Source organism: Ornithodoros turicata, chromosome 9 (assembly GCF_037126465.1).
Source record: "Ornithodoros turicata isolate Travis chromosome 9, ASM3712646v1, whole genome shotgun sequence".
Taxonomy (NCBI): Eukaryota; Metazoa; Arthropoda; class Arachnida; order Ixodida; family Argasidae; genus Ornithodoros; species Ornithodoros turicata.
Window position 1 is genome coordinate 13,112,164 of NC_088209.1, and position 25,877 is coordinate 13,138,040.

At 45.6% G+C, this 25,877-nt stretch overlaps 2 protein-coding genes across 5 annotated transcripts; one reads left to right on the forward strand and one right to left on the reverse strand.

Moving 5' to 3' along the window:
• The first annotated feature begins 13 nt into the window (after window positions 1-13).
• On the forward strand, window positions 14-25,476 carry LOC135369401 (uncharacterized). Its single transcript, XM_064602994.1, has 13 exons — window positions 14-605; window positions 708-833; window positions 1,527-1,631; window positions 3,118-3,225; window positions 6,053-6,157; window positions 6,235-6,351; window positions 9,183-10,472; window positions 11,363-11,418; window positions 14,342-14,656; window positions 14,897-15,047; window positions 19,216-19,332; window positions 19,399-19,515; window positions 22,153-25,476. Exons 1-13 carry the CDS (start codon window positions 404-406, stop codon window positions 23,430-23,432), a joined length of 4,089 nt encoding a protein of 1,362 aa, XP_064459064.1. The 5' UTR covers window positions 14-403; the 3' UTR covers window positions 23,433-25,476.
• On the reverse strand, window positions 14,004-15,800 carry LOC135368133 (uncharacterized). Of its 4 annotated transcripts, none has more exons than XM_064601241.1 (4): window positions 15,602-15,800; window positions 15,443-15,462; window positions 15,279-15,326; window positions 14,004-15,090 (listed from the first exon to the last, which is right to left on the reverse strand). In XM_064601241.1, exons 2-4 carry the CDS (start codon window positions 15,453-15,455, stop codon window positions 14,072-14,074), a joined length of 1,080 nt encoding a protein of 359 aa, XP_064457311.1. In that variant the 5' UTR covers window positions 15,456-15,462; window positions 15,602-15,800; the 3' UTR covers window positions 14,004-14,071. The 4 variants fall into 4 exon arrangements, with proteins under 4 accessions (XP_064457311.1, XP_064457309.1, XP_064457310.1 ...); XM_064601239.1 differs by having other exon boundaries at window positions 15,204-15,326; XM_064601240.1 differs by having other exon boundaries at window positions 15,443-15,525.
• Window positions 25,477-25,877: the final 401 nt, after the last annotated feature.

Genomic DNA, 25,877 nt, shown 5'->3' on the forward strand with positions numbered 1-25,877 from the left:
TAGCGGCGGCTCCCCTGCGTTTTCTAGACAAGTTGTCTGAATCTTCACATCATATCTTCACTCACTTGCATCGCGTATTCGCTTCTTTTCGGCCCGTTTCGGTCCTGTTGGGACGAGCCAAGCGATGAGAGATAAATTGCCATCATGTCTGAACCTGTCTCAGTCTTGGGAAATCTCGCATATCAACAATGCGATGCGGTGAACTTCGAAGTGAACTGGTGAACGAGAATTTTTGTTGGTGGTGAATGAGTCCTCAGTTAAAACAAGTGAGTCGTTCAGTTTGAACGGTGGATGAATGGAGCGTCACTCCCCCAGCCCAGTGTCAGCAAATCCAAAGCTCACAAACAGCTGCCGCTGTAAATCACAACACTTCCCTTGATCGACTGACAATTTCTTTATAAAGATGGTAGTAGCATGTTCGTTCAGTAGTTGCAAAGCAAAGTACAGCAAGAGGGAGAAGTTTGGCTTTTTTCGATTCCCGTGCAGACGACTGAACCCACAGCAGCGATTCTCATGGATAAGCGCATTGAAAAAGAAAGGTGCAGACGGCAGCTGTTGGCAGCCCACCAAGCACGATAGGATATGCGGGCGACATTTCACGACAGGTATGTTAACCTCAAAAATTCCACCAAGTTTTCGACAAGAACAGTAAGGGAGTGTCGTAAGCCATCAAGATTTCACTTGTGTCTTCTTTTGGTTCGACGCAGGCAGGCCATCGAAGTCACCGAGACATCCAGACTTCGTACCTGTGGAAAGTTTGGAAAAGACAGCATCGGAGCCTGCCGTAGAGGTCAGATCGACAAAGGAACAAGCTCTGTGCGAAACTCCGCAAGGCAAGTAGAGTGTTGGTTGCGTTCATAAAATTGGCGTTTTAAATTGGGTCTAGTAGATGCGTAACACTCGTACTCCATCATTGATCATTCCACCGAAACAACAGCTGTAGCTGCTATACAGACGGCATAGAGGTGACATCATATGGAACAGCACCTTCTTCTTCTGTGAACCTCTTTTGCTTTCAGAGAAGCCGAGGGTCTGGGCTAGATCGCAGTTCCTCACTTCTCTGGTCAGATTTTCTACTCAAAGTTCTTCGAGATAGCAGCAATCGGCGCAAATTCTATGAGCACTCATGATGGATTTTCAGTGATCCGATAGAGACCGATGTCGGTACAGATGTTAGGACAACCTCGAGCAGAACTGCCCCGAAAAACCTGACACACCATATCAAGGAAACAAAAACAACTGACGAAGAAGGTGCTAATGCCAAGATTCGAACCTGGGCCTTCTGACTTCCGGTCAGGCATGCAGCCGCTGCACCACGACAGCAGGACTTTCTCTGAGATAATGTGCTGCAAGTACAAGGGGGACAGACAACCTGCTAATTAACTCTGTGACATGTATAACTTCTTGCACTGGGCTTATAAGTGACAATCTTTTAAGCCATGCTGCCAACATAGACTGCCTGTCCTCTGCTTTGTAGTGCCTATAACATTTGGATATAAAAGGAGGGATTTCCCGTCTCTTCTTAGAAGTTACGATGGCTGACGCTGGCTCCATCTGTGTCAAGACTGAACCCTACAACGTCACCTGTCCTGCCGTACCAGGAGACAGTCACGCAACTTATGCATTGCAAGGTAATGCATTGTTCCGATGATGAAAGATTCTGGGTCCAGTGTGACATTGGAAACATGTGGTGCTTGTAAGGTACCGCGGACAACAAAATGATATGCGGAGGACGTCATCCGGATATACGCTTGGGAGATGTGGGACCTCCACAGGATGTCTGGGCACATGCAGCTATGTCCGGTGACCCTTCCTTGAGACATTGTGTGGGACGCGACAGTGATACTTATTTGTTTGTTTATTTGTTCATAAAACCCCAAATGTCCTTGTGGGCATTACGAGGAGGAATGGAGGAAAACAGGCACGAGAGAAAAACAAAATATGTATTAGGAAGTGTACCATTTGAAATACCAAGAAAACAGACTAGTCTAATGAAACACACTATCTGAACAGGCAGATCGTAACCTATGCAATTTAGTGCACTTATTGGAATAAGATAAGTATTTAAAGAGATTGAAACATTCAGATAATTTATTTTACTGAAAAACAAGCTTTCTGATGGAGTCAGTTCCTCTTCAGGTGCTTGTTTTTTTAGCAAAATAAATTATTTGAATGTTTCGATCTCTTTAAATATTTTTAAACCAGTTTGAACTTGTTCGAACTAGTTCAGGAAAGTGAATTTTGAGCACATTGCCATAGGTTAATCGCAAGCACATCCTTATGATTCTCAAACAGCACAAACATACTTTTGTTGTTGCCAACACAGCAGCAATTCACAGCAACACTGTGCGTTAGAGATCTACATTTCAGGTGCAACGCTACGGTACCATATGTACTCCCTGTGTTCACTCATCATATACACCCTGTTACATCCTGATGAGGGACTGGCGGTTATTTTCACAGCCCAAAATGAAAACTTGGGGTTGCTAGACGACAAAAATCGCGTACAAGGAAACCTACAACTGCCAAAAGGACAACCTCGAAACTGAAACAACTGAATGAACGCAATAGCTGCAAGGAGCAAATACCTCGCGCACTTGGGTTGTAGTTTTGTTTTGTTCAGTTTTGGTTTCGGTTTCGAAGTTTGTTTGGCAACGCAGCTCAATCCGCTGTGTAAATCCTAGTTCCCATCTCCCACAACACGCATTACTTCTGAACCGTTTCGCGAACTGGTAGCCGCCTGAATTTATTTCGGTTTAGTTCCGGTTTGGTTCAGCACGAGAAAAAACAACGTTTTAGTTTTGTTCAGTTTCGGTTCCGATGCTTGTTTTTGACTGTGTATTTTTTAAACGGTTTATTCTTAATAGTTGATTTCGGGTAGCCCCGCTGCAGGAGATATTCCAGATTGAGTCCTGTTGACACTTCCATGTGACATCCACATAAAGTTCCAGTGATTCCAAGTTCCAGGATTTCAGGCATAACGGGATCGCAACCATATCCTCAGAACTATATGCATTGTGTGGAGCGTTGGGGCGGGCACGCTTTGGAAAATTATGTGGACTTCTGACATTGTCCACATATTACAGTGCAAACATAATTTTTTGTCTCTGTCCATAGAAATGATTACTGCGAGCCCTTCAATTCAAATTAAGGAAGAGCCTCTAGACACAAGCACATCTTCTTTGCAAGAAAACAGTGAGGAATGCATAACAGGTAACTATTCAGGTGAGATACTCTGACATCCCACATTCATATTTCCTTCATGATGTCGGAGATCTCTCTCTGCTTTCTGTGTGTCTTCTTGCAAGAACTTCACCAATGCGACCCTTCCTTGGGACATTGCGTGGGACACAACAGCGATATTTATTATTATTTATTTATTTATAAAACCTCAAATGTCCTTGTGGGTATTACAAGGAGGAGTGGGGAAAAAACAGGTAACAGAGAAAAACAGAACAACAAACTATGTGTCTAGGAAATGCCATTTGAAATATCAAGAAGAGTGACTAGTTTAATGACAAGCAATAAATAAGATCTACTATAATCTAAGACAATCTGGCACATTTCAGGCAGTAAGAGAATTAAGGAAATTAGACGGCATCACACATGACCCTGATGAACTCATGCTGGTTTATAATATCTGCTATTTGTGAGGGAAGAAAAAAAGGTTTCGAATAGGCATTAGTGCGGCAATCAAAATGCGTGATACGATATCGAGCTGCTGAGATACTGCCTGCCGTGCTGTTGGGGAATTCACATAGCTTCGAAATCTGATTTGGTGTCCTGATTGTAGGAAATAATAAGGTATTTTCACATGAGAGGTTAAGTTTCATCGCTGTTGAGTAAAAGGCACACACGATTTAGGTTGTCACCACTGCATTATTCCTGGGAACTTAAAATGATGCATTACAGTTTAATGGAACGAGGTGATTCCAGTCGGAATAAACAAAGGAAGGAAGCACACTTTACACATGTAGGTATGTAGCACACATGTAGGCTACAGAGGCCAGCAGTACCAACCGCAAACTGTGCTCAGATAATTCTGACCCGCGCAGGACTATACGTGGAAGCATCATCTGAACTCGTCACAATCCCGAAATCGCGTCTCGGGATCCCGCGATTGACAGCAAACAAATCCCGAAATCCCGGGACTGCAAAAATTGCTCGGGATTGACAACCCTACAATAGATACAAAAAAAACAATATTTGAGTATATACAGCCGTAACCATAATGCATGATCACGTGGCTGACAGAGATGCCTGCACCACTCAGCGTTGACGTTAGTAAAAAGAACTGCATAAAAGTTCCTTCTTTTTTTTTTCGAAATTACAACGTGCGTGCATTTGCACCTGCTGTGACACACTGCCTGAACAGGCAGATCATAGCTTACGTAATGCAGTGCACTTATTGAGACGTGCGAAAACACTGCTGGTTCGGAAAAGAATATTATAAAATCTGGAAATCTGAAGATCGTATGCCACCCATGCCTCCTCCACATATAGAGCCCAGAACATATCCCAAATCAGACATGTCATAGAGGTGTAACCTATTTGGAATCGTTAAAAATAAATGCTCGAGAATAAACATGTAAGTATCCACCATTAACCTGGAATCCCTGGAAATCTCAGAAACCTGGACTTAAAAATATGTTTTTAAAAAGTGAGGTGAAATCGACTCTCATCTTATGCCTGCATTGCCCAAAGCATGGTGAACTGCAAGCAAGGGACTTAAACTAACCTCAAAAGACCAAACTAGCCCAAAACTAATCCAAACTAAACTAACCTAACATAACCTGATCCAACCCGACTCAGAATGAAATCAATCTGCCTCCGTGCTAGATGATGGGGGATTTTGAAACTGTTTATTTTTAATGGTGGATTCTAAATAAAGCGGCCATCTTTATGCCGAGATTTTAAGCGCTTTCGTTTCGGAGACTTAGAAGGGTGAATGATAGGGCCTTTTGGTACGTAGTATTGGAGAAAGGTAACCAGCGGTAAAAAACAGGACAAAGAAGTAGAAGGAGACACACAGACGCTGGACTAGCAGCTAGTTTAATGAAGAAAGAGAGTAGAAACACCAAAGCACCACGCCTGCATAGTGTGGTACACACACGTGAAAGATAAGACAAGGCACGTGAAAATCGAGAACTCCTGATGACATATCTCAGGGAGCAGCACTCCGAAATCTATCGAGAAAGTCCTTATATCCTTTTAGAAAATATCCTTTTTCATAAGTGATAAAGGCGGGACACTGACACAGCAGTCCAGACCATGTTCTTTTTTTTGTTTTTTGTTTTTCATTTGAAAGGCTTCCACCAGTTCGTGTTCACATTTAGATGCTCCCCTGCCAATGATCGTCACATCATCAAACGACAGATAGCAACCCTATGCCCCACAATGCATAGGCAAGTTTGCACTGCCTCCAGACCAATACTCGTGTTCCTTCAGTCTTGCATGTATACAACGTCTGGTCTAACCAATATACACCTTGCCACATGGCAAGGGCATACGGTAGATGACATTGGAAGCACATTCCATGAATCTAACCGAGTGTTTGATGTTACAAGAATCCCTCAACTTTGCACCCCTGGTGATCTTGCCACAGAACCACGACAACTTACAAGGGGCAGAGAATAGAACCTGTACCCCATGCCTGTTGACCACCTTAATGGCATGAGAAAGCTTAGGATGATAGGGAATGACTTCCAGTTTGCCTTGCTCCAACCCATCACGATCTATATTCCTTTCTATCCCTTGGAGATTTATTTTTAACCACGTATTTTTAAGCGGTTTATTATTAATGGTGAATTTTGGATACCCCTCTTTTCCCTGAAAACCCTGGAAGTTTTTCCACCTAAATTTGCGTGACTCTAGCGCACGTTTATTTACCTGATTTTTACTCCTCGAATTTACAACAAAAATATTTCTCGAAAACTACAGGCTCTGTAGGTATGGTCTTGAACGTTGGGGTGGACATGCTGAAAAATTATTTTGACTTGTGAAATTGTCCACGTGTTACAATGAAAATGAATTTTTTTGTCTCTGTTCATAGAAATGATTACTGCGAGCTCTTCAATCCGAATTAAGGAAGAGCCTCCAGACACAAGCACTTCTTCTATGCAAGGAGACCATGGAAACAGGGAGGAATGCATAACAGGTAACTGTTTAGGTCAGATATTCCCACACCCTGTATTCATATTTCCTCGATGACATTGGAGATCTCTCTGTCCATAGAAATGATTACTGCGAGCCCTTCAATCCGAATTAAGGAAGAGCCTGCAGACACAAGCACTTCTTCTTTGCAAGGAGACCATGGAAACAGGGAGGAACACATAACGGATAATTATTTAGGTGAGATATTCCCACATCTCGCATTCATACGTCCTCAATGACATTGGAGATCACTATATCTCTCTTTTTTTCTTTTTTTTTTTGCATATTCGGAGGGGAAGTTTTTCGGAGTTTATTATGTTCCGAGGGCTCAGAGTTTTTAATCCTTCATTTATCATATCTTTGTTAATATCCGAGGGTTGGAGAAAAAGCTACAGCTGTGAAATGACGTATTCACACACACAACAAAAGAATGGGATCCTACCCCCACCCCCAAGATGCTCACCGCTATGCTGCTGGGCCATGCAGGAAACAACATCTGTGCCACGATCACTTGGCCACATGCACACATCGGAATCCTGGTAGTCCCCTACATAATTGTTGGGCAGCTTTCGCTTGCATCTCGTCGCACTGTGAATGTTACAACATTGTATGCCATCTGTGTTTCCGTGTCTAGTTTGAGGGAAAAGCACAATTCACAGAAACAGAAAAAATTCTGGATCTTTTTTCAAACAGACCTGGGAAATGGCTCAATATGACCTCAAAACAACCTCATGTTGAACAGTGTAAATAATTAAATAAGGTACCCTATTCAGTGACTTCAATGACAAATTAATAGGGGTGTGCGAATATTCGAGCTCTCGAATTCGAATCGAATATCAAACGCTCGAACTATTCGATTCGCGAATCGAATATCCAATATTCGAATTTTCGAATATTCGACTATTCCACGAATATGAACGACACAACCCGAAAGTGGGCTTCACCTGATGCTTCCGTGCATGAGGTGAAGCCTGCTTTACGAAATTGCCCTTGTTGCATCACAGGCGGGACGGGGTTTTGTTTGAGATAGCGTTATCCAAAGTTAGTTTTGTAGACATCGTCTGTGAACTGTGGGTCTTTGATTTGATGTCTGTGAGGTTGCCTTTAAAAAGTTAGAACTCTCGAATAATGACTACAGCCCACGAACAAGAAGGGTGACTTAAGGATGTCCTTTACGTCTAAAATTTCAGTAGTGCAACTTCCTACGGCAAGTGCAAAAAAACTAAAGGGTGTTCATGGCAAAGCTGAGGCAGGATGCCAATTCGTTTGTTTCACAAATGGCCTGTGGTTGTCTGTAGCAATTACAGCCTCATCCGTGTAACGTGCTACTGCCTGACATAAAATTTTGAAATGAAGGTAACCACTCCAGTACTCCAGTAAGTGTAGGCTCACCTGGAATGGAGGAAGCACTCTCATGTAAAATTAAAGAGTAGGGGCTTTTAGCAGCAGAATTGCACGTCTCTCTTGTTACAGTTAATGCCAGAAAAATTACACTAAAGCCATGGGCCACAAAATGGGAACTTTTAGTGCGAAAGTCACATATTGTAAATTTTGCACGAATATTCGATATTCGATTCGGTATTCGGAATTTTTTCCCCCATTCGATTCGATATTCGATTCGACTTAAAATATTCGGATTCGCACACCCCTACTATCTCTACACAAGGATGGAGTTCTCAGCATTACACGGATGCTTCACGAAAGGCAACTGCACGCTGGATTCGGCTTAACACAGCCCCCCTTCCTTGGGTTGGTAACCTGCGTTGCGAGGTAATCTTGTCACCGATGGGAACGACCAAACCAGTCATCAAGGCATGGCTTTTCTTGCTCAGTTCTCCATTACTGGAACTCACAAACGTGAATTTTTTGCGCTACGTTACGTTGACGAACATTTTTGCTAATTCACTTATTCCTCGCACGTAACTAAACTGGAATCACCCGCCCACTCATCAATTTGCACCAGACATTTTAACGATGTATCGGTTGAGCACTCTGCATGTACTGCATAACTGTTTCATTGCATAGATCACTTCGCAATGCATTGTTGTGTTTCATGTTTCACATCCTATGTATATTGTTACTATTACTATTCCTATTTATTTTCTAACACACTCCTCCTGTGTACGTACTTCTTTGAGGGTGTTACAAATACAAATAAATGAACAAAACTTGTAAGCACACTGTGTAGCAGGTTGGCACAATGGTGATGTCTAACAAAAGAACACAATGCTGTGTTGGGTGAACCACCGGCCTCGGTGGCTCAGTCGGTAGCGTGTTCGCCTTCTGATCCCAAGATCGCGGGTTCGATCCCGGCCAAAGACGCCAGCAACTTGGTGGCAGGGTATACAAGTTGCTTAGACACGCCGTCTTCCGCGAGGGCCGTTAAATACGGGGTGCCGTGTGATGAGCTTTCATTCCTCGCTCATGATCTCAGTTGTCTCGCGACGTAAGCCTCGTTAATATGACCCCCGATAATATGACATACTCACTTGATGACCGTTTTTCTTGGGAACCGTTCCGACGCCGTGTAAATCCATCTTGTTAGTATGGCAATCCGCTTAATCGACTATGACTGAGATTTTTGTCACAAGTGGGGTCAAACACAGGTATTACCTTCTCGTTATTATGACCACGTCACATGACCCGCAGAGTAGCCCCAGGACGAGGCTATACACACATACCTCAGGCAGATGGTGACACGTGAAGTAGGGCGCCAAGGTTTGGGATGACTCATGATGTTGTTGACCTCGGAATTACTCGTAGCGCTTTTCGGACTGCCAAAGCAACAGCAGTGACCACGAGGTCGGGTCACACTGTGCTGCTGCTGTTGTACACCTAAGAATGGCCGGAACGAAGCGGTCTCTGAGGTCAGCGGATTGCGCGTTTCTCGTTAGTATGACAATTCGCTTTATGACCAAAATCTGCGGGAACGGAGTGACAGTGAGATGACAGTAGATATTGCAACTGAGTTAATTTTCTAGCCCATTAAACAAAGTTGTTTCTCCCAAAGAGTTTGTTTGTTATTCCAGGAGCAGTTGCAGTCAGAGGTGTGCTTCAACTTAAAGAACAACCTCAGGACTCCCGGTGCAACCTGACTTCAAGTCACAGTTGCTCAGCTGCACAGTTCACAGACAGTCCTCTCGACCGTGGTTCCTGGGACGCAGCGAACAGTGGCCTCTCAGAAGTGGACTCGGTGTCGGACAAAAGCGCATCTTCGAGGGAAGAGGGTCAACAGCAAGGACAGTCGGAGCAGGATGCACGCCTGAAAAGTCCTACACGAACATGCAGCGGACAGAAATCGTACGGATGCGAACTCTGTCCTGCTACATTCACTCGACCTGGCAGCTTGAAACGTCACATGAGAACCCATACGGGAGAGAAGCCGTTCAACTGTAAACAGTGTGGAGCAAAATTCACTCTCTCTTCAAGTCTGAGACGCCACGTGCGAATACACAGCGGGGAGAAGCCCTACAAGTGCGAACTGTGCCCTGCAGCATTCGGTCAGTCCAAGTGCCAAAAACGTCACATGCGGACGCATACGGGAGAGAAGCCGTACGAGTGCGAACTCTGTCCCGCAGCGTTCAATCAGTCCTGCGACCTGAAGTGTCACATGCGGACACACACCGGAGAGAAGCCATTCAACTGCGGACAGTGTGGCGCAGGATTCACTCAGTCCTCGAACCTGAGGATTCACACGCGAACGCACACGGTAGAGAAGCGGTACAAGTGCGAACTCTGCCCCGCGGCGTTCCACGTGTCCGAAAACCTGAGATATCACGTGAGGACGCATACGGGAGAGAAGCCGTTCAAGTGCAAGCGCTGCGGAGCGGAATTCGCCCAGTCTGCACACCTGAGCCGCCACGTGCGGACGCACACCGGAGAGAAACCGTACAGCTGCGAACTCTGCCCCCTGGCGTTCAGTCAGTCTTACAGCTTGAAGCGTCACATGCTCACACATACGGGAGAGAAGCCGTTCAAGTGCGAGCAGTGTGGCGCGCGGTTCACTCAGTCTTCAAAGCTGGTGAGCCACACGCGAACGCACACCGGAGAGAGGCCGTACAAGTGCGAACTTTGCCCCGCGGCCTTCAGTGTGTCCGAAAGAATGAAATCTCACATGCGAGCTCACACCGGGGAGAGGCCGTACACGTGTAAACTCTGTCCCGCAGCATTCAGACGGTCTTACAACCTGAAGTGTCACGTGCGAAAACATACTGGAGAGAAGTCATTCGACTCCGAGCAGTCTGGAGCACATCTGAAAGGTCACGTGCAGACGTGCACGGAACACACTGAACTTCCGGTAGCCTTGCTTGCCGTTGAGTGTAACGAGAAGTAATACGTGCATAATAATGTCGCGACCAAAAGAAAACTTGCTGGGGCTGAGTTCGGTGCATTGGTTTCCAGTGGCTCGCGACTTAGTAAGGTCAGATTGTCCAACACCACCGAGTTCCTCCTTGGTCCTCTGACGAGGGCGACTATGTCGCCACAGATAGCAGAAGACAGGAGGTCGGAATAACAGCTAACAGTGGTCAGGGCAAGGTCAAGACGCTGCTGTCGGGCACTCGAGTCTCCTGCCTCCGCTAGCGCTCTTAAAACCCGCTAGTGGGGGAGGATTCGTCCCCATCTCCCGCCAGGGGCAAGGGGCAGGGTAAGGTAAGCCAGGGGCAAGGTATGCCAGGGGCAAGGTAATCAAGACGGGAGGTGGTTTGAGCGCCACCTTGTAGTGGGGTTCCATACTGGTGGACACTCCGATGCGCCACCTCGCGAGCCACCAACAACCGTTTTATTTTCCGTTTCTGTTTCAGGCATTACATTCCTCGCTGCAGTAATGTACATATTCGCAGCATAATTGAATGCACATTGCTATGTGGTTTCTCTACGTCTCAGGGACTCTGTCGTACATGAATTGACGTTGTGCTTCAATAAATACTGCAGAATATTGCGGTTCACTTCAGCCATTGCTACATTTTACTTACACAACAATCTACACTCTTATGAATACATTAACGTTTTTGTTTTGTTATTTAATTTTTAATTTGAATATTGCTAGTCCCTGCATATGGACTGTTACAGGAGGTTATACAGGGGAAAGTAAACTAACACTTCCCACACAAAACAACTAAAGAAAAACAAATTGTTTTGGTAGTCGTATACACATCTATAAATATGCAACAACGAGGAGATCAGTGTCACACGCCATGGACTCTTCTAGGCAAACACACAGTGACAGTGACAGTGCTTCAACGCGAACGCATCCACATCATCTACGTTAGTGACTGACCGGGGCAACCTGTTCCACAGATCAATTGCGTTCAGGAAATAGGAGTATTTGAATGTATCTATGTGCAGCGTGTACGGTTTAATATATTTACTATGGCAGACTCTGATTATGGTGTTCTGAATAGGTGACGTGCGTGTTAGTGTCGATAATTGGCTTTCTGTGGTAAATGAGAAAAAGAAATTTTAGTTTAGCAACCTTGCGCTGCATTGCAAAGGGTTGTCGTTGTAAACGCTTCCTCATTTCTGACACTGATACGGTCTGTCTGTAATTAGACACGATAAATCTTGAAGCTGTCCTTTATATTTCTTCCGTTTTGTTTTTCAGTTTTGAAGGGTCCCAAACGATACTTGCATATTCTGAGATTGGATGCACTGTTGGCTACCAGCTTAGTTTATCCTGTGCTAAGTTTCAATTTCCCTTTTATCATCCAAAGCCAAATTTTTTGCTGTATTACAGATTTCACTTATGTGATTGTCATGTTAACTAATATGTTAATGCCATGTTAATGTTCTTTCTGTCTTCTCCTCCTGTATGAACACGAATTGTACAATAACTATCCGCATGCTTGGCCTCAAATGTAGAACATGACCAGAGAAAGACTGCCATCTGAACAATCTACAACGTCGTGAGCACAACGAGTGGAGAAAATGGAACGAGAGGCGTCATCCTGGTAAGGAAGTTGACATGCAATCACATCTACGACTAGGCAGACATTGCCAGAGGGGGGGGGGGTCATCAGGACAGTAACTGTGAAACGCTTCACCATGAATGAGAAAAGTCTCTCTTTGAAGGGAAAAATTGGATTTGTACTTGAGGCAGACTAGCTGCTTAAGAAAGTCTTTGAGGAAATTTTGTTGACAGGTATCTCGTAAACCACGCTAAATTTCTACATGAAACATGTACAGGTGTGTACCTCTCGAGTTTATCTAGGCAATGACACATTGTTGAAGGCCTGAAGCAAACCACTGATTTTTGGCGAGTTAAAGTTTGTCAGATGTCAAATGCACGGCTGTCTATGGGAGGTGCAACGAAATCGCTTTTTTTCACGGCACACACAGCTGCATATCTGGGCCAAAATGTGTAGGGCCAAAATGGGCCTAGGAACTGATTTCAATCAACAAATTCGACAAACTTGCTGTAGTCTTCGAGACCCCTGCGCATAAAAATAGTGGTTTTGTCGTCTGCTGGCATTCTCTGCACCGTGGCGCCATCGCCGTTTTCACTTGATTGGAAGCATCCGAAACAAAACGAAAGGATAGTGAAACGTCCCCGTGTGAACAACAGTGCGTGCCCAGCTGCAGCATTCACCAGGAGGCAAGCAAGAGAAGCAGAGTACTTGGGAGAGGTGTACACATAGCATTAACAGCTATTTATGACAGAAGGCATTTATTGATAATGTCAAAAATTTTACAAAGGAACAGTCGTCGTCATGGCTGTGGATGCAGTACAGTGTTGGTGTAGTGACAGTACTCTAGGGTCAAAACAGTAAGGAGTAAAATGGGACCCCATAACATACGGCCAACTGCTCAAAAATGTTTTGCAGGAATCTAGCGTGTGTACACCTGCCATGAACGAAGGTTTAAAGAATGAGAATGTCGCATAATCAGTCTATGGCAGCTCTCGTGCCATGCTAACATCACAATTCAAACAAGCGGGCTTTGCGTAATGGAAAAACAAGCCTCGTGTTGGTACAAGCCCCGACGTAGTTGTTAACCCAACGACCACAGCAGTCGCAGGGTGCCGAAACGAAGTGCCCCGTGAGTCTTAAGGGCTTTAAGAGCAAAGAACTCATAAAGGGGTGCAATGCTTTGAAATACACCAGTTAATACTACTGTCAGATACAAAGGAAGGTGAGCACATTTTGTGTCAGACACGGAGATATATTTGTGTACATAAATGACTACACACATTTAACGATTCCGTAGAGTTTAATGTATCTTACCAGAACAGTGCTGTTGAACGTTCGGTATCTTTCCTCAAGGAGTATGTTTTACCTTATCTGCTGGAGCAGTATCGACTGTAAAGATGTTCCGTACTAGTTAAGGTGCTGAGTGCAATATACACGCAGAAGGCACTTGTTGCATACCAGGTCAGGCTACAATGCGAGCTAGGTGATTGCCAGCACATGCTTCAGATTACTTTGTGTATTGTTTAAGAGAGCTATAAGACATTTTAGTGGTGCATCGCAGACTTGTGCATAACATGTTACTAGTATAATTGGGTTACTTGGTAATCAATTACTTTTTGGAGTAATTGATTACTCCTCCGGTATGATAGTACCTGAAGCTCTGTAGATTTAGTGAGTCATGGGGAAGTTCCATGCAATGAGGTTACTTTTCTACTCGTAACTCAGTTACATTTGAAGTAGAGTAATTGGTAACAGCAATCAACTACTTTTTGTGCAGAAGTAACGGTAGCATTAATCAATTACTTTTTTCGAGTAATGGGCACAAGTCTGGTGCATCGTCTACATTATGTGGATAAATGCTGCCACAGCTAGAACCTAACATCCCTTGTGTAATAAAACAATTTCTACTGATGTTATTAGAGGCGCTTAAACGCGTTGCAGAGATCGCTTGTGTACAACCACAAACTTTATTGAAATTATTTACACAGCCAGATGCAGCATCAAAGCAGAGTTCACTCAGGCGTGACAGGGATATTGCTCGTACCACATTGGGGTTGTTGGATAAACTCGTCATCACTGAAAATTGACGGAGATAGGTTAACGATGCCAGCAATGATCCGTACTACATCGTCAACTTGGCCAAGCAGTTCCAAACTCAAGTTCTGTCTCAGAATTTTGAACGCCTTCATACGCCGTACCGCGCGCTTCACACAAACGCAGTCAGATGCGGCGCTGCCGTTTCTCTGTGCATCTCTGCGACCTAGCTGTTCCTGCTTTCTCAGAAAAGGTGGGCGGATAAGCTCTACGCCACGTTGAAGGCAGAGCTCATCTATAAGGAGGCCTTCGGCGGCCATTACGCTGTCGTTGCACGGCTCGCACTTCTCGAGAACTTTGCTGGCTCTCGTGACAACAGAATCTGGGACTCCCCCACCGTACGCGGCGCTGACGAACGAGATCAGCCCACCCGGGGTCTCGCCGACGAGGACTTTTGCGGTGCAAGCGCCCCTGCGTCTGCTATAGGTTTGTACCAGACATTCCAGGTCCCTTGGCTTCTGGATCGGAATTTCTACACAGTCCAAGATGACTCGTGTCTTCCCGTAATTCTCAAAATGCTTAGGCATGCACTGCAGGATTTCCTCCTTCTCGGGCCAGAATATTGCCGTGCCCAGAATGGCAGATAGGATGGCTAGCGACTCCTTGAAAATTTTCAACGCCGTCGTGCGCTGAACGCCGAACAAGACACCGAGCAACGAGAACGATACGTTATGGTACAACTTGAGAAACGTTAATAGGACCGCGTCTTCGTTGGGGATGCCGTAGCTTTTTGCTTGCTGCAGCTCCGTGTAGAGCTTGCAGACAGTATTGAAGAGTTTGAACCCAGGGATACAGGTCAAGGCGAGCAAGGCGTCGTCGTCTTTCACACTCGAGATGCTGAAAAGCTGGGACCTCTCGGGGAGAACGGTGTTAACTTGAATTCCTGTCTCCTTGGTAAGGGTCTCAAGCTCTGCCATAGTGGAAGCCGCATCGCCTCCTGAAACGGTCCAAATGTGTACGCCAAGTCAGATAGAAGCACTTAAAGAGAACAGTACGGAGCTTTGAAATTACAGAAGTAATACAGGTATTGTACAAGGCATCCTCTCCTACCTGGACCATGTTTACCTTCGTCGTCACCCCTATCAGCTGCAGCACTATTATTGACCATATCCCGTGTTGTCATACCTTGGATCCCAGAGTTCGCAGCCACTTCGTCGTGGGCTGTAGTAGCATCTGTGTGAGAACGTCTAAAATTGATTCCGTGTGATAGCTACGTGTGGTGCGTATAAGTAAGAAAAGTATACGGGCTGGAGACAGATTGTGTATATAAATACATTGCGTGATCTCACTTGGCATCTCCATATGGTTTCTGTCGAGGAGACGTACAGGCAGGTTCAATGACGGTACAGCGTCTTCCTAAATCCTATTAATCCTAAATAAGATTTAAGAGCGATGTCCGATTCCGCACAAAACTAAATAGGGGAACGAAAGCCACGAACAATTCTTACCATGCAACTTGGGTCCAACACCATAGATATCATCCTCGCTGAAATGCTGATGTCATTTTGCAGGGGACAACTACTGATTCGCGCGCGAAAAACCCAGCCGGCAGCAACTCAATGTACTCAATAATGGCAAACTTCGCGCCAATCTTACATCCTACTTCGCATCAGCCAGCACCAGAGCTGGCCAGCACCCGACCGCAGCGCCGACCGTGGTGGTGGCCCGGTGAAACAAACGTGAAAAACGACCCGAGTCTGAATCTGAATTCAGCGTTGGTCTCTGTGCATTTGACAGAAATCATGATTTCTCTTGGATTTCAGTGGTCCAATATTGAATGTGCCAGTCTGCCCCGGTGATGTTTGCTCCTGTATGATGGGCGTCTTTTGCTTTCTGTGAAGTCGAAGGGCCGAGGGATCGCAGTTTCTTGCCGCAGTTGTGTTCTCTGCATCGATGCCACAAAATGAACATTATATTTGACTCGCTGCAAATGTCTTGATTCTTCCGAGTTAGCATGGACTCAGTTCGACCCTGAAACAGCAGGACGCTGCTCTGGTCCACTTCTCTTTGAATACTTTGTATGTATGTAATCTTGATTGCTCTGTCCTATTCTTTTCCAGTCGTCGCCTGTTGTCTTACGACGTTGTTTGCACTATCTGTCGCAGTTAAAGTTAACTTGTGTGTTTTAGGCATCGATGCATACGTCGAGAAATTTGTGTCATTTTTATTTATCTGTCGATGTCATGCGCCACTGGGAGGTATTTAACGAGTGGGACACGTTTGCTATCCCATGGCTATCCCATGGCTATCCCATCTCTATCCCCTACATGGAACTGCCACAATTTGCTGTTCCAGCATGCAGTTAAGTCCCATGGTGACCCTACCGAAATTGCATGGTGAAGCGCCGACAGAATGAATCTAAACATGTTGACAATGAGAGGGTTCGACTCCTACAGCTGGCTAACCTTTTCAGTGACTTTCATCTTTCATGTTGACAATGTCTGTTAGCCTCACTTGGTTGCATAAATGTCCACCAATTTCGGCAGGGTCACCATTAGACAACTGTACACTTGGAACAGCAACTTGTGACAGTTTTAAGCATGCATGTACATAGCAAACATGTCCCACGCGTTAAACATCAGCTGAAAAATGTTTGCAGTTACAAGTGGTTTATGAAACAATTTCTATATGTAATAATAATAATAATTCGGGTTTACGTCGCGAGACAACTGAGATCATGAGCGACGCCACAGCGGTCGGTCTGTGGATTGCTTTTGCCCACCTGAGGGTTCTTTAACGTGCGATGAAAGCTCATCACACGGCACCCCGTATTTAACGTCCCTCGCGGAAGACGGCGTGTCTAAGCAACTTGTACCCTGCCACCAAGTTGCTGGCGTCCTCGGCCGGGTTCGAACCCGCGATCTCGGGATCACAAGGCGCACACGCTAACGACTGAGCCACCGAGGCCGGTATTTTCTATATGAAACCACTTTGTACATAAATGGTTTAAAGTGGGAAAATGTTTTATAAACCATTTGGAATTGCAGACATTTGACGTATTGTCATTTGCAGACGCAAGGTATGCTGCCTTTTTATTTATTTTTTTACAAAGAAACAATTTGTCTTCTTCGACCACCTTAGTCATCGCCAGAGTCCGGATTCCTAGGCAAATGTCTATTTTTTTAGTGTGGTATAATAGTGCTATTTTCGATACAGGTGCACGAACTATGTGCTAGGGAACCTCCTGTATCATTTTGCTAGTGCCTAGAAATGTTTATTCTGGCTTTAGTGCCTAAAACTCTGGTTAAACATCGAAAAATGCTTATAATGACCCTTAAGAAGTGGCGATACCCTGTTGTGCAGGCAAAATTGACAGCGGTCACCTTGCGCGTCACTTCGAAACCATCGATATCGCTTCCAAGCACCAAGTATCTCAAAGGTACTGGAATTGCTATGAGCTGGGAATTGAAAATCGGTCACTCAGTACAGTCTCCTACACGTTCTCTTTCTTCCTTCCAGAATTGTGTTGTCGTTGTTGTGTGGGTCGCTATTATAAAACATAGGCACGTTTTGTAAAGGTTTCGTCGAAATCTAGAACTCTCAGTGCTATTGCCTGTTTAGTTTCCTGTTTAGTTTAGTAAGAGCCTTTTAGTTTCCTTCCGTTTTCGTTTTTCTTTTTATATGACACTAATATACTATTACCCCCCCCCCCCCCCCCTGGGGACTGCCACTGACTATAAGATATACTAATATGACACACGGTAAAATGCTGGGGAGTGGGTGTGATGTACGAAGGCAGGTACAATCCCTACATTTTGGCAACGTGGGGTACAGCCCTCCGTTTTGTACAGTCAGTGCCAGCAATTCACACGAGCGAAAATGACGCCCCGTCCAGTGTGAGGAGACTCTATCCCTCATATCCGCTAGCTGGTACGGGCCTCGTGGTAATGCCGAAAAATGAAATATACAAGGTGGGACTTTAAAAAATTGGAGGACTAAGAAACTTGTGCATTTGACTAGAGCCCTAGAGACTAGAGACATCTTGCATACCGCAAGTATGTTGGCCGCGTCAAGTCTTCCTGACAAGTGTCGTGGAACAGTGGGAATGTCTAGAAACCTTGTAACTGTATAGTAGGATGGACAGGTTTTGCATTTTGTGCAGCAAAAAGAATCAACAAAATAGTCACAACTCCCATTTACAGCATTGTTATTGTGGATGAAACTGATTTGAGGAACTTTGTTTTTGAGGTTTCAGAGCTACAGATGAAACAAAAAAGTGACAATTTGTTGTGCCTATAATGCCATTTTTAGTGCCTATATCAAGATTTTTAGGGTCTTTCATAGGTGCCTAAAACAAGTTTTTTTTTTTTTTTTTTTTTGCATAAGAATCTGGGCTCTAGTCATTGCACAGGTTCAACTGCACAGTCAAGTCAAGATGACAAGAAAATCTGATCAAGTTCAATATTGTCCTAATAGACCACTACCCGAGAAACGTCATCATGACGTTGGTAGACAGACTGAAACTGAAACAAGTTTGAAGGGGAGGCCTGGGTTCCTTGGGTTCCACTTGTTCGCTGCCTACTATTAGAAGAAACGTAGGACCGAGCATCACGTCCCTTTCAGGGACCATCGTAATCCCCTCAAGACTGTGGCTTTCGGGCGCGACCTTGTTCGCCGCTAGCTTCCAGCGTAGCTCAACCCTACCAAATTGGTGGCGCTGTTAAACACTGTGACGTCATTTGCTTACAATCAGGGAGAGGTCTATGAATACCAAAGCATTTTTACTTATTTAAAGGAGCGTGGAAATGACTTTTAACATGGCTCGAAACGCTGCTTTATCTATGAAGCTGTCCCCCAAGAGTCACCATACAAAATATTTTCACTCTGCGGTGTATTGTCGCTGCGCCGTAAAATTTACAAAACATAGTCCGCGCAAGTAGTCGCGGCTGTAATGCCACAATTTTTGTGAGCAAACTAAGACGTGCATTTATAACCTGTTACATGAGGCATTACAAGCAACAAACTTGTAAACTAAATGCCACCAATATCAGTAGCCCGTCTTCAGCATTGCGGTACCTTTACAATTTGGATATCGAAGCAAAGGTCCTTCTTTCTATCTTAGAAGTTGCAATGGCTGACACCGGCTCCATCTGTGTCAAGACTGAGCCCTACAACATCACCTGTCGTGCCTTACCGAGAAATTCTCACGAAAATAAAGTTACAACAGACGATAGTCGAGGTAAGATATATGAAATTGGCAACATATTACGACGGAAAATAAATAACGCTTTCTCTCTGTCCATAGAAAGGATTACTGCGAGCCCTTCGATCCAAGTTAAAGAAGAGCCTCCGGAAACAAGCCCCTCTTCCTTGCAGGGAAACCCAGCAAACAGTGAGGAATACGTAACAGATAACTGTTTAGGTGAGGTGTTTCCCTGCATTCACACTTCCCGATGCTGCTGGAAATCTCTCACTGCTTTCTGTGTGTCTTCTCACAAAGTCTTCACCAATGGGTAGGAGGGAACTGATGCGCATGTATGAATACGGATGAAGGTGAGAATATCACGAATGAAAACAGTGTGTTGGGGACCATTTGGCCTTTCGTCCCAGCCTTGGGTAGTAACTAGAACACGAGTTATATTTGTGGGACAGTAACTATATCTATACTGTGAGACATCATAGGCGTTTGCCACAGAATGTATGCTTCTGCCAGCAGAGAATGTAGGGAATATCGGGTAGGGGATATCTTGGGTAGAGAATGCGTTGAGGAGGAGATAAATGAGAAGATGGCACACTCTAAAAAACAGAGCTTCACTGCATAGCGGTCTCCTAGCCAACCATCTTCCCGAAGGACTACGAAGACGTGTCTCTGCTGCTGCGCACCAGTGTGCCTGCCAGCCAGTCCCACTGGCACTGTCCTGGCTTGAGGCGATGCACATCTGCCCGCTGGGACAAGCCATCACTGCCGTCAGGACCTGTGTAGAGGAACACCACCTCCACTACGTTTGGTGACCCGAACAATGAACACCGTATTTGGCACAATTTCGCCACCGTTGAGGATCTGGTGCATTCTTCTCTAAAGGAACCTCTAGAAGATTATATGAATTCCCTGCGCTTCACTCGGCACACTTCGTTGCGACGCCTGCCTGCTCAACGCCATGGTTCGCCCATCTCGCGGCTGACGTCGCCGCGCACTTCGTGATGGCAGTCTTCGCACCCTCCAGCGCAACATGCTCCCATACCAGTTGCGTACGCTGCTGGTGATGGCACAGTCCCAAGAAGCCAGCCTTGCCTTCCCACCAGGCTTCTATCCAAGATACTGGCAGCTCAACCAGTTGCGGTCAAGAGGCACCGGGATCAAAGATCCACCGAGGGGACTCACAGAGGCCACGGCGAGTTCTCCCAGTCTCCTTGTGCTCCACGATGGTTCTTCCTGGTACTTTCCTTGGCGACAGCACTACGAGCTCACCGGTCATGAACTGGTCGCTGTTCTGTCGCCCTACTCTCTGAATCAGGCCTACGTGCCTGTACTCAGCTTTGGCCCGCCCCTGGAACCCGCCTGGTCAACGCTTGTTCGCACCATTTATTCCGTGGCTACTGCTTGTTCAGCACGAGACGCAAGCCCGGCCGTCTTTCTTCCACGTGCCTCCCTTCTTTCTCTTTATCACATGCAGACAGAGACCTCAACTGCTAGCTCTGCGCTGCTTCGCATCTGGGGGGAGTGATGTGCCGCCCCGTGGACGACGATGAAGACGTGCCGCGCACCGCTTTGCCTGCGGGCCAGTTCTACTGGCACCATCCTAGCGTGAGATCATAAACACCTGTCCTCTGGGACATTCCATCACCGCAGATCACAACTCTTGTAGAACACCACCGCCTCCTCCACAGTTCTCTACCTTGATTTGATGGGGGAAAAGGGGGTGTACGCCATTTTTGTAACAATTATGAACTACATAATGCCACAAAAAAAAAAGGCATGTGCCCCCCATTATCAGCAAATCTGGGCAGAACGGTGTCACTAGGAGTGATGGTGAGCTTGCCATGTTGTGAAGTTCATGTCTAAGAGTGCTGTTGGAAGCATCAACAAACCCTTTGCTTCTGCAGAGGCCGTCAAAACGTGCCGTCCATATATTTGGAAGTGCTCTTATTGCTCTTTTTTTCTGCACACACCTTGTGTGTTGAGTTTCATCTAACATGTCCCAAAATTCCATTTAAAGATTACCAGGAAGGCACTGTCGGGTCAAGGACACGTCTGCTAAGAAGAATATGTCATAGTCATTCTGGGGCTCGTTGTGTGCAAGAACAAGAAAATCGTTAGCAGTAATTTCTTGCAAACCTGTTCTCTTTCTTTTTTCTTCTTATTTTTTTTTTTTTATTACAATTTACTCGCAGTAGTATGTGATAGCAGAAGTAGGCTACATATCAGGGATGTAACTTGCAGAAGTAACCATACTCCGACACACACGGCAGTCACGTTCAGAGAAGTATGCCTCCGCCATCTGAGAACGTAGTCCATATCTTGAGGATGGGATGCACGAGAAGATGGCAGTTAGGGGCACTGACATGCTCGTTTAGTTTCTGCAGAAAATGATCACCTAATGTGTCTCAAAATTCCATTATATATATAAGGGGAGGACAGCGTCGGGAACGCATCTGCTAAATAAAATATGTCACTGTCGTTTTGTGACTGTTTGTGTGAAGGAATGAAGAAATGGTTACCTATCATGGGGTCGCCATGCTGTATCAAATGTTTTAGATGGCTCGCAGGGCAGTTTGGGAAGCACTGGTGCAGTGTGCTAATCACAACTGGCAAAGTGTGTCTTAACGCTGACAAGCATGAAGTGTGTGGTGTTCAAAAGAACACAACTCTTATTGGGTTAACCCCATACTTATAATATGAGCAGCCCAACTCAAGTGTTCGAAACGAGGCTACTCCTGGAAAACCAGGAGTTATGCCAAAGATAATAATTATCTTGTAGCGAACATGCTCTGCATCAATTTGCACATCAGTCTCTAAACAAAGTGGTTTCTTTCAAAGAGTTTTACTTTGTCATTTCAGGAGCAGTTGGTGCCAGTGGTGCGCTTCAAATTGAAAAAGAACCTCAAGACTCTAGTAGCAACCTGGCTTCAAGTTGTAGTTCCCCAGCTCCACAGTTCAATGACAGTTCTCCCGATCATGGTACATTGGGCAGAGCGAACGATAACCTTTCACAAGTATGTGTAGAGCCCAACAACATTGCATTCCTGATGGAACAGGGTCGACTTCAAGGGGGACACCTGGAGCAAGAAGCACATCTGACAGGTGACACGCAAACAGATTCCGTAAAGAGGCCGTACAAGTGCGAACTCTGTCCCGCAGCATTTACTAGATCCGACGGCTTGAAACGTCACGTGCGAACGCATACGGGAGAGAAGCCGTTCAACTGTAAACTGTGCGGCGCGGAATTCACCCTCTCCTCAAGTCTGAGGCGTCACACACGAACGCACACCGGGGAGAAGCCGTACAAGTGTGAACTGTGTCCCGCGGCATTCAGTGTGTCAGAAAAAATGAAGTGCCACATGCGGACCCACACCGGAGAGAAGCCGTACAAGTGCGAGCTCTGTCCTGCAGCGTTCAGCAACGGCAATGGCCTCAAGTGCCACGTGAGAACGCACACGGGGGAGAAGCCGTACAAGTGCGAACTCTGTTCCGCGGCATTCAACGTCCCGGAAAACCTGAAATATCACGTGAGGACACACACCGGAGAGAAGCCGTTCAAGTGCCAACACTGCGAAGCGGAATTCACACAGTCTGCACACCTGAGCCGCCACGTGCGGACGCACACGGGAGAGAAGCCGTACAAGTGCGAACTCTGCTCCGCGGCATTCAGCCAGTCTTACAGCCTGAAACGTCACATGCAAACGCACACCGGAGAGAAGCCGTTCAACTGCGAACAGTGCGGCGCAGAGTTTGCTCAGTCTTCGCACCTGATGAGTCACAGGCGGACGCACACCGGAGAGAAGCCGTACAAGTGCGAACTTTGTCCCGCGGCGTTCGGCGCGTCGGAAAAAATGAGGAATCACATGCGGACTCACACCGGAGAGAAGCCGTACACGTGCGAATTGTGTCCCGCGGCGTTCAGTCAGCCTTACAACCTGAAGTGTCACGTGCGAACGCACACCGGGGAGAAGCCGTTCAGCTGCGAGCAGTGTGGCGCGGAATTCGCTCAGTCCTCGAATCTGAGAAACCATATGCGAACTCATACGGGAGAGAAGCCGTACGAGTGCGAACTCTGTCCCGCAGCGTTTAGTCGGTCCAAAAACCTGAAATGTCACATGCGAACACATACTGGAGAGTAGCCATTTGAATGGAGACACGCAGATGGCGAGAATTCATTCGGACTACCGTAATTTTACGCGTATAAGCCGCAGGACCCGTTTTTAGGACAATTTTGAAAATTTTCGGGCAGGTGAGTCGCGGGCAGTACGACACGACCGATATGTGTGACAAAGGAGACCGTAGAAAGGTCGTAAACCCTGTGGTCCATACTCTGGGGTTGGCATGGTGTACAACAAAGGAGGTCAGTTCTAGTGTTCTACGAAGATCAGATTGTGGTCTTGTTGGGTGTTTCTCATGGATGGACGAGTCAGTGGCCTTCCAGAACACCAGGAAGGTCAGTCTACTAGAATGTGGACGCGCCCCTGTTATGCATTGTCCGTGCATTTGACAGGGCGGTGCTGTTCCAGAGACACTGTCGGCACTTTCTTTAAAACCAGCGTATGGGGAGAACACCAGGGAAAAATAGTCACAAGATAAGCCGCAGATCGCCTGTGAGAAAAAATTGCGCATAAGCCGCAGCTAATACGCGTGAAATTACGGTACACATCTGAAAAGACACATTTAAACGTGCACGGGACAGCTTCTGGGAGCCTTGCTCCTCACCGAGTAATACACATTCACAGCATAATTTAGAGCATCCTATCAGCATGGCTGCTCCACATCACAGACACACACAGGCTGCTCTGTCTTGGTATTGTGAAATTGCAATTCACTTCAGCCATATTGATGATGTTTGTTCTGTCTTCTCCTGTATGTACACGAACTGCGCAATAACTGACCACATGCTTGGCTTGGAATTCAAAACATAGCTAGAGATTTTTCGAAGAATTTTTCCTAAGGAGATTTTTTGTACAAACACGGTCGTAAAGACAATCTTCAAGGATGTAAGCACAAAGAACAGAGAAAATGAAACGAAAGGTGTCAACCTCAAAGGACAGTGATGTCTACAACTGTGTAAATGCAACCACGAGGGTACTTCAGGGCAGCCATCATGAAACACTCCCTAATTAATATATGTCACTGTGCACTCATGGTCCACAGTTGTGTTGCGATGTCAAGCCATCAGTATGAAATTATCATTATTAATACAACTTCATTGTGCAAATAACTTTGTTTCATGTAACCCATTGGTAAGGCCCCAGGTCTTCCGCGAAATATCGCGGAATCCTTGGCTTGGCACAGAGTTTCACTGAATCCCTTATTTTTAGGGGTGTGCGCTTATTCGAGTTCTTGAATTCGAGTCAAATATTAATCACTCGAAGTATTTCATTCGCGAATTGAATACCCAATATTCGGATTTCCGAATATCCGACTTCGCAGAATATGAACGATACCTCTCGAAAGTGGGCTTCACCTGACGCTTCCCTGCATGAGGTGAAGCATGCTTTACAAAATTGTCCATGCTGCAGGACAGACAGACAGATTGTAGTCAAGCTTAAGGTAACGTTAGCCCAAGTTTATTGCGCGTACTCCGCATGAAGAAGGGGCGGCGTCCCTCATTTGGGCAGTTTAGCGGTGGCAGTGGGGTATTTTGATTTGATGTCTGCAAGATTGCCTTTATAGACTCTTAACACCTGCAGCCCAGAAAAAAAAAGGGGTGTCCTAAAGACGTAACTTCCGCAGGGCACGTATTGTAAGCTCGTTCCCATGATCTTCCTGTAAAGTTCCTATAAACTCCATAGATGCCAAAAGATCTTTCAGCAGGTGTAAAATGATTGCAGGCGACAGACGGCATTCTTTGTCAGAGAAGAACACAATACATATCATTATGTAATGCTGAGCCACAACAGTGCTTTGAATCAGTAATTTTATCAAATATTTTTTGTTCCCACATTATCCAAGAAAATAAAGCGTTTCCCGTATCGAACAGCCGTTGACTGCTTGCCACACCTTGAATTTGCCGCAGCGGAAAGCCAAGGGCCTTACCCATTGGTTACTCCAACATGATTGGCCTTTTGCTAATGGCTATTTCTGTCGTATGCTTTTCTCTTTTGCCATTATGTGTCTGATGTAATTAATCAATACTTAACGATGTTTCCAACAACCGGACATTTACAACATGTCGACATATTGTCAGTCTTGTCTCGAGTATCCGGACACCTCGGGACTCGTCCCTTTTTATCCATATAAGGAATTTCTGGATAACCAAACCAAGCGTACTTCCAGGGCTACCGGAAAAATTCGGGATAGGGAAAAACAAGGAAAAGATAGTTATTTCAAAAATTCATGCAAGTGTCTAAATAGTAGGCATGAGTGTGACAGAATTTTTGTCACAGCCACGGCACCCGCTGCACTGTTCAAAGAAAGGTAACGTCTCGGAAAGTTTGTCTTGCGCGCATGTTTTTGTCTTTCTGCCACCGTCTTTCGTATGCACCAAAAGATAGCCAATGCTTCCAGACGTTGCGGAAATTGATGTTCACACGTGGATTTCTTTCGCCCTGTGGATGCAGGACACCTCTCGTCTA

Excerpts from the sequence above, each read along its gene's own strand:
- LOC135368133 (XM_064601239.1), bottom strand. Across the intron at positions 15,091-15,203 it reads CGAAGGTAAACATGGTCCAG|GAGGCGATGCGGCTTCCACT; the intron begins GTAGGAGAGGAT and ends GGACCGTTTCAG.
- LOC135369401 (XM_064602994.1), top strand. The coding sequence starts at position 404 with ATGGTAGTAGCATGTTCGTTCAGTAGTTGCAAAGCAAAGTACAGCAAG. Across the intron at positions 606-707 it reads CGGGCGACATTTCACGACAG|GCAGGCCATCGAAGTCACCG; the intron begins GTATGTTAACCT and ends GGTTCGACGCAG. Across the intron at positions 3,226-6,052 it reads CATAACAGGTAACTATTCAG|AAATGATTACTGCGAGCTCT; the intron begins GTGAGATACTCT and ends CTCTGTTCATAG.